Here is an 8899-nt window from a genome sequence, read left to right as displayed (position 1 = left end):
GTGAAGCAGCCATTGTTGTGGCAGAGGAAAGTCCTAGAAGGGGATTTCCAGCTGTTCTAGCAGCAGCTTGTATTGTGACTCATTCGACGAGACCATGGCTGCTTGCAGAGGAACACATGTACCTTTTACCTCGGGCTGAGCCTCTGAGATACAGTGACAAGGTACTAAATACAGGTCTGCTAGAATGGCATGGTTGGGGAGTAAAATTAGGGTCATCCCCAGGATGATGAGCTGAACCAGGACCTTTTCTTTGGAAATTTAGGTTAAAGTGCGGGTGACTAGTGGTGCAACTTTCGGGGTTTCACTTACATGCTTCACACACTCATTGTGCTTTATCAAAGCTTTGATAAAGCACAGTGAGAGTGCGAAACATGTAAGCCATGTCTCCATTGCTTGTACATGTAGTGCTCCTCATGTTCTTCATGGTTTTATGTGAATAAAGGCATTGGGATCTCAGTTTGGTGTGCAGCCATCCAGACTTTCCTTTCATTATGAAGCCTATGAAGAGGCACAGAAGTCCGCTTAAACAGAAGTCTGCTGACATGCCCTTCCTGACACTTCCCCTACTTGATCCACCACCCGGTCATTGATCTGGATCTTCACCCAGGTGACAATTTCTATCAGGATAGACAGGTTATTGGCTGCCTTAAGGTCTAGCCCGAAAGGGGTCCAGCTGGTTTCACTCCCCGAACTGCTGAGCGTAGAAGTCATTTTCCATGACAGTGACCTCAGAGCCTGTGTCAATCAGCCATTAGACTTCCTGTCCATTAACCAGGGTGGTCATCATTGGACTGGGTGCGACCGTGGACCCTGGCTTGCTGGGACCTTGTGATGACTGCCCAAGGGGTCATCCCTCTGCCCCTGGAGCCATTTTTTTAAAGGCAGCCTGGGTGCGCATTTGGCTGGCCACAACTCTTGGCTATATATCCAAAGCGGCTGCACCACCAGCACTTCCAGTCCTCTTCTGGGTTCTCTCACGTTTGATTGAGGACATTTTTTGTTTCAAGGTGGCCACGTTTATGTAGAGCTGTGTATAGCAACTGAGGTGTCACAGTCACTTCTGCATCTTTCTGTTCCTGCGCAAACACGTCCACCACCGTGACTGACTTTCTTTTAGGTGCAAATGTGAACTAAGGCCGCGTACACACGGGCGGACTGTTCGCCCAAACTGTTTGACGAACAAGGTTGGGCAAACAGTCCGCGCGTGTGTACGCGGCCTTACACTTTACTTACCAGCTGGTCTCTTAAATCGCTGCTGCAAGGAGTAAAAAATAAATAATATCTCTAATACTTCATATTAGGACCCATAAGGTGTTGCTCTTACCTCTGATTTATTTCCCTGCTGCCTAGAAAAGCTTGCACTAGGGTAAGAAAGCATTCAGACACTACATCGTGGAAGTCAGGGAGACTGTACATGTATTCCCCTATAGCTAAAGGTAGTGGGTATTTTCAGTGGATTTACAAATCTTAGGCAGAAGTAGATGTAGAGTTAAAGTGTTTTTTTAGATTTGTAAAGACTATGTAAGGGTTAAAACTCCTACCAGTTAATTTGTTGCTATCTGTATACCATTAGGGAAATTTGCTGTCACTTACTGTAACAGAGATGCAACAGGAAGTTAGAAAGAATCTCCCAAAGTTAGGGAAATTCCCTTTGACAGTTCTTCCCATTAGAAGACCTCATTCTTCCCATTCCTTTACCTCATTCCCCTTCTTGGGACAAAATTCTAAAACTAGCACTTTCTTTTTTTGTTATAATTGTATTTTTATTAAAGATTTTCACATTACAAATACAGCTCAATAAGCTCGGTGAGAGCTGGAAGAAATCAAACAAGAAACGAAAAACAAACAAAATAAAAAAAGTCACAGGCATCTAGGTCGAGAATAGATGTGTATCCAAAAAAAAGAGCTGAGTAAGGTAGACAAATTAAGGGCTATAACAATATTTCTCTGGATTACAGCTGGAAGTGTATAGCAATTTTAAACAACACAAATATATATACCATGGGTTGAGGGGATAGTAATCTGGGTAGCATCCAGAAGTCAACAAGGGAAGTGAATGTATAAAGGGGAGGTATGTCAGGAAGGTGTGGGGATGGAAGGGTTGATGTGAACCAGATATGGCCAGGGGGGAGAACCATATTCAGATTTGTCGCAAACCCCATCGAACCTGTCAACAGCATCCTCCACCAATGCCGTCATGTGCTCCATTCTACAAATTTTGGCAATGACATTGAGAAGCTGTCCCTGAGAGGGAGGGGGGGATATGCAACCAACACATTGGGATAACTCTCTTAGCTGCTAACAAAATGTATGAGGCTAATTTGTTCGAATTTTTCCCCAAACCTGGGAAGGAAAGGCCAAGCAGGAGATGTAACAGGAGAGGAGACTCAAAAGACCAAAAAAGTGTTACTGACTCATGTTGCCAGAATATATGGTAATGGGTGCCTCTGGTCTTACCACATTTCAGAAAAGAGGGGACATAGAGGGATCATAATAGTGTAAGATCTCTGGTGTTCTATACCAGAAGAACAGTATTTTGAATGCTTTCTCTCTGCACCACGCAGCGGGATATTTTGGAGGTGGGGGTCCAGATCCTACCCCACTAAGGGCTAGAGACTGGGTGACTTCGGCCCATTTTCGCATGTAAGTGTGGAGATCATCTGAAAGCGGGGATGAGTCCTGAAGTATTTGGTAGATAGCAGGAATGTATCACGTTCAAAGGTCATTGGTTTAGGTAAGATAAGGGTAAGGGAGAAAGCTGACAGATAATGACTTATTTGGAGATAAAAGTAGTGCAAATCAGGTGCTGAATCAGGGTAGGAGCAGGGGTGTGTGGAAAATAACGAGCCCATCTCAATTTCCGCCCATCTATTTGGTGCTTCTAGGCTGAACCAGGGGACCACTGCCCGAAGGTGGGATGCTAAATAATATTTATAAACTTTTGGGGGCCCCCAGACCCCCCCCCCCCAATGCCTAGGGGAGAAGATCACAGAGCTTGCTACCCTATGGGCCTTGTCATTCCAAAGAAAATTAAGAAACCACAATTCGATTATTAGCTGTACAGCAGGCCCTTTAAGAGGAATAGGAGGCACGCATGTGCCGTTGCATCGCTTAGAAGCTGATGCGCATGCCCAGCAGCTGTGGTGTCCACCGGGCACCTGCGATCGCTCCTGACAGAACGGGGACAAATCCCCGGACCAAGTCTGTCCCTGTTTTTTCCCCGGATTTGACTTCAACAGGAGCTGGGGCAATTTTCAAAGACAGTCAGTGCAGAATAAAAAAAAAATCTGAATTACACCCCCCCGCTCCTACTAGCTTATGGGGGTGTATTTTTTCCATTATCTTTGTCCCTTTCTGATGATGATGTGCTGGTCAGAATGGATGGACTATTTCTTCAGTTTCCGGCACATGCCCATTCAGCTGCACTCACATGTTCTTCTGCCTTGGCTCAAATCCCGGCCAGTCGTCTGCCTGATTATCTCCTTGCCTTCCCCGGCAGAGTAATTTTCCTCCGTTCCCCACCCAGTAGTATCGGGGGCCCGGAGAGTGAGACCTGAGAGGCTGTGATGGGCAGAGAGGGGCAGCTGAGCTCAGCTGATGATGTCCAGCAGCAGGAATAGAGGGGAAGCAGATCCAATCGTGGGGCTGCCAGTGCCTTCAAGGCTTCAACACAGGCGTGCTTTGGGGGTGTCTGAATAGACTACATTGCACTGTGTCTTTCTCTCTGGCATAATGGATGATATCAGAACTCACAGGCAGCAGCACTTATTGGTCAGAATTTAACAAAATCAGCACCCAGCAGCCATGTTATGTGACACACTGTGTGCAGAGCCAGCCAGAGCCATGATAGAGTGCCCCCTGCCTGTGAGTTACCATAAAGCTCATGATCTTAACCAGTTTCCGATCGCCTGATAGCAGATTTACTGCTACAGGGGGGTCGCGCTGCACAGGATCACTTATATACGTGATCCTGCATTTCTGGGTATCACAGCCAATCAGCAGATCCGGCGTACTCGCCTAGTGGTCTGCCTATGTAAACAAGGCAGTTCACCAGTCTGTCAGTATGGAAGACATTGATCCTGTGCTCCTGCAAAGCAGGTACAGGGATCTATGTCTTCCCTTAGTAAAAGCACCTCCCCCACAGTGAGAAAACACTTGTTAGGCACACATTTAACCCATTGATTGCCCTAGATGTTATCCCCTTCCCAGCCAGTGTCATTAGTACAGTGACAGTACATATTTTTTAGCACCAATCACTGTATTAATGTCACTGGTTCCCAGAAAGTGTCAAAAGTGTCACTAATGCCGCGTACACACGAGTGGAATGTCCAACAGAAAAAGTCAGACGGAATCTTTTAGTCGTATATTCCGATCTTGTGTGGGCCTCTTAACTTGCTCAGCTCATTACAAAGAAGATGGTGAGCAGACAACTAGGTTTCTTTTATTGCAGAAGAGGCATTGTGTGTCTCTTCTGCAATACAGAGCCTGTCTGCTCGCCGTTTCTGATAGTGATACTTAAAGTGGTTGTAAATTCTTCCAACACACTTTTTGCTACAGGTAAGCCTATGATAAGGCTTACTTGTAGCTACCCTGGATATCTCCTAAACCTGAACAGTTTAGGAGATATCCCCTGTATTTGCATGTACCGACATCATCGGCACATGCGAACTGAAGCAAATTAAAGCAATGGCACGTACGTGCCGTTGCTTCAGTTAGACTGTGCTGTTACCGGCAGCTCCTCCGTGCGCATGCGCCAGAGCCCACGATACCCAGAAGTAACTCTGGGAGCGATGTTGCCGGCCAGAGAGGTGAATGAGGACCGCTGCAGGGGCTTCAATCTAAGGTAAGCAATACATAATGAGCTAGTGTGCTATGTATACTAGCTCATTATGCCTTTGTCTTTTATTTTTTATTTTATTTTTTTATCTTGTGTTTACAACTACTTTATGTTTGGCTTTAAGAAAAAAAAGGTTTTGTCTAGAGATACACTTTAAAATCAGACAGGCTATGGTTCCTGCTGTGCTATTGTTTTCCCTACAGGTTTCCTAAAACTCGTAGTACAACTACTGTACCCTTAATTGCACAAGCATATAGGAATGCTGTCACTTCTACTATTAGTAATGTGTCTGTTTTGGTCTTGTGCAGTTACTAAGTGCCTGAATTGTTTGTTTAAATATCTCAGCAACCACGCTGTCCTTAGATCAGATGCAGGAAGCATAGAGATCCAAGTTCTGGTATTCACAATACAGGCCTACATTGATTGATTTGCCATCTGATCATGTTTCTGAAGAAGTGCTCTGAGTATTCAATCCTTGCTATCATCCCACTGGCAGTATGGAATATTGTTGTCAATATCCTGTTATACTTTCCTAATGGAGATAACACTTATGCAGCAAGCAACCAGCTCACTAATTATGTCTGGTTTTTTCAAGGAATCTGTTTTGGGGGCATCATGGTAAGCACTGTATGATGTGTCTTGTGTGCATGGAAAAATGCTTTACTAACATTTTAGGAAGTTACCTTCCCTTTTTTCTTTGAGCAAATGCATTCGACAATCCAACCTTGCCATCATTTAGCTGTAGCCAAGATTTAGGCACTCAGTAGATACTAATGCAATATTTCACTTATACAGAAGACAATGAGGCTGATTTACTAAAGGATTTCTGAATCATCACACTATAAAATGTGTGAAGATTCACTTTAATTCTCGAATCAAGTGAAAAGTGAAAATTTCCTGTTTACTTATTATAAATGGAATAGTTAAAGTGAATATTCCCAAAATGTATTGTGTGAACACTCCTAATTTCTTTAGTAAATGAATTCCAATTGGGATAAACTATACTAAATATAATAGGCCCTAATGTACCTTCCACATTCTGAAATGGGAAAGAGGGATACATTGTAACACAAAGTATGGAATTCATAAAGAGTATTTCAAACACTCCAGATGACGCACGCTCTAGCGTGAAATGCGTAGAAGCGAGGCCTGACATGCACAACATTAGGATCCCCCTCCACTTCCGTTTGGAAAGCTGAGACGCACTGCGCACGCAGTGAATCATATAGCGGCATCAAACCGGCTTCTGCTTCCCCTTGAGCGGATTGTTTGTGAACCTATGCTGGACTATGTAAGTGCTAATTTTAAGCAATTAAAAAAGCGGTATCACACTATATCCTGCCTTTTGTGGCTCTTTGTGGTGGAGCTATTTCACAGACTTACTTGATGAGAGTTGGTTCTATGTAGTAGAGGATACATAATGTGAAGATACTTACGTTTAAAACCTGCATATCGGATTGGGATCCAGTTTCTTCTGCACATGAATGATTGATTGAAATTAGATAATTGAGGGAGATATACCATTGAATCGAGGATTTCTCTATAAATTCATGCTTTATGGTCGCCCTGTGGCCGAGGCTGCACTGGTGAGCACATTTTATTATCACTTTGGGTGAAGCACTTTCATAAGCAAGATTTTGAAGCACATTGCACTTTAACCACCTCAATACAGTGCACTTACACCCCCTTTCTGACCAGACAAATTTTCAGCTTTTGGTGCTCTCACAGTTTGAATGACAATTACTCAGTCATGCAACACTGTACTCATATGAAACTTGCATCCTTTTTTTCACACAAATAGAGCTTTCTTTTGGTGGTATTTAATCACTAGTGGGTTTTTTATTTTTTGTGCTATAAATGAAAAAATATGTACATTTTGTGAAAAAAATGCCTTTTTCTTTGTTTCTGTCATAAAATTTTGCTAATTAGTAATTTGTCTTCATACATTTTGGCCAAAATTTATACTGATACATATCATTGGTAAAAATAACCCACATTAGTGTATATTATTTGGTCTTTGTGAAAGTTATAGAGTCTACAAACTATGGTGTCAATCACTGAAAATGTATCACATCTGATCAGGCCTTCAGTACATTGGGTGTATCTCATTTCTTGAGATACTAAGGGTCGGTTCACACTGAGGCAGCACGACTTACAGCGCGACTGCCTCAGGCGACCCAGACGCGACCGCTGCGGCGACTTGCAAAATGACTTCTGTATAGAAGTCAATGCAAGTCGCCCCCAAAGTCGTACAGGAACGTTTTTCTAAGTTGGAGCGACTTGTGTCGCTCCGATTAGAACGGTTCCATTGTACAGAGCGGGGCGCTACTTGTCAGGCGGCTAAGTCACCTGACAAGTCGTCCTAGTGTGAACCGACCCTTACAAGTCAGGAAAGTACAAATACCCCCCAAATGACCCCTTTTTATAAAGTAGACATTCCAAGGTATTAAGTAAGTAGCATGGTGAGTTTTTTTATGTTGTAATTTTTTCCCACAATTCTTTGCAAAATGATGATTTTTTTTATTATTATTATTTTTTTACAAAATTGTCATATTATCAGGTTATTTCTCACACGCAGCATATGCATGCAACAAATTACACCCCAAAATACATTCTGCTACTCTTCCCGAGTATGGCGATACCACATATGTGAGACTTTTACACAGCATGGCCACATACAGAGGACCAACATTGAAGTGGCACATTTAGGCGTTCTACGAGCAAAAATTACACATCTCATTTCACAGCCACCTATTACATTTTTGAAGGCCCTGGAGTACCAGGACAATGGAATTGGAAAGCAAACACCCCAATGTATAATCTGTGAGGCATAATGAGTCTTTTGAATGGTTAATTTTTTTCCAGTTTTTGGAAAATATGGAAAAAATTAGAACGCATTTTTTTTTTAACACACAAAGTTGTCAATCTATAAGATATTTCTAACACATAGCATGTATATACCAAAAATTACACCCCAAAATTACACCCCAAAACACATTCTGCTACTCGAGTATGGCGATACCACATGTGTAGGACTTTTACACAGCCTGGTCACATAGAGAGGCCGAACATTGAAGTAGTACCTTTAGGTGTTCTAGGAACATAAATGACACATCTCATTTCATTCCTACCCATCACACTTTTGAAGGTCCTGGAGCACCAGGACAATGGAATTACCCCCAAAATGACCCCATTTTAAAAAAGCAAACACCCCAACCTATATTCTATGAGGCATAGGTTGCAAATAGGTACACGGGTACTCTGATGGGCTGGTGACAGGTACTTGAGTACTCTGATGGCCTGGTGACAAGTACTTGAGTACTGTGATGGCCTGGAGATAGGTACTCGGGTACTCTGATGGCCTGGTGACAGGTACTTGGGTACTCTGATGGCCTGGTGACAGGTACTCGGGTACTCTGATGGCTTGGTGACAGGTTCTCTGATGGCCTGGTGACTAGTATTTGGGTACTCTGAAGGGCGGTAATAGGCACTCAGGTACTCATATGGACTGTGACTGGTACTTGGGTGCTCAGATGAACTGTGACAGGTACTCAGGTACTCAGGTGAACTGTGACAGGTATTCAGGTACTCAGATGGACTGGGAGAGTTACTCGGGTACTCAGATGGACTGGGACAGGTACTCGGGTACTCTAATGGGCTGTGACAGGTACTCGGGTACTCAGATGGACTGGGACAGGTACTCGGGTACTCAGATGGACTGGGACAGGTACTCGGGTACTCAGATGGACTGTGACAGGTACTCTGATGGAATGTGAGTGACAGGTACTATGATGGGTGGTGACAGGTCCTCTTTATTGGGGGGAATCAGTGTGATTTGTGTACACTGTAGGCGGTAAGGAGATGTTACCGCAATCTCCTCCTCACACACGATCGGTGTGTGAGGAGGAGAACCTGGTAACACCTCGTTACCGCGGTTTGTTTACATTTAGTGATCGGCTGTGAAACGATCACAGCCGATCACGTGGGTAAACAGCCGGCCAATGGCTGTTTACCAGCGTCGGTGATGAACAATGTTCCCGGGAACACGCCGCCACCCACGCG

General features: G+C 43.8%; 1 protein-coding gene across 1 annotated transcript in view; it reads left to right on the top strand.

Annotated features, from left to right (window-relative positions):
- Window positions 1-5194: 5194 nt before the first annotated feature.
- Window positions 5195-8899, top strand: part of TM4SF18 (transmembrane 4 L six family member 18) — a 31871-nt gene continuing 28166 nt past the window's right edge. Inside the window, exon 1 of the mRNA XM_077488266.1 lies at window positions 5195-5455. Within this exon, the coding sequence (XP_077344392.1) occupies window positions 5279-5455 (177 nt within the window). The 5' untranslated portion in view covers window positions 5195-5278. The remainder of the gene's footprint in view (window positions 5456-8899) is intronic.

This window comes from Lithobates pipiens, unplaced genomic scaffold (genome assembly GCF_037356315.1).
Source record: "Lithobates pipiens isolate NorthernLeopardFrog02 unplaced genomic scaffold, aLitPip1_a1.2 Scaffold_18, whole genome shotgun sequence".
NCBI classification, from domain to species: domain Eukaryota; kingdom Metazoa; phylum Chordata; class Amphibia; order Anura; family Ranidae; genus Lithobates; species Lithobates pipiens.
This window is presented reverse-complemented; position numbering and strand designations above follow the sequence as displayed.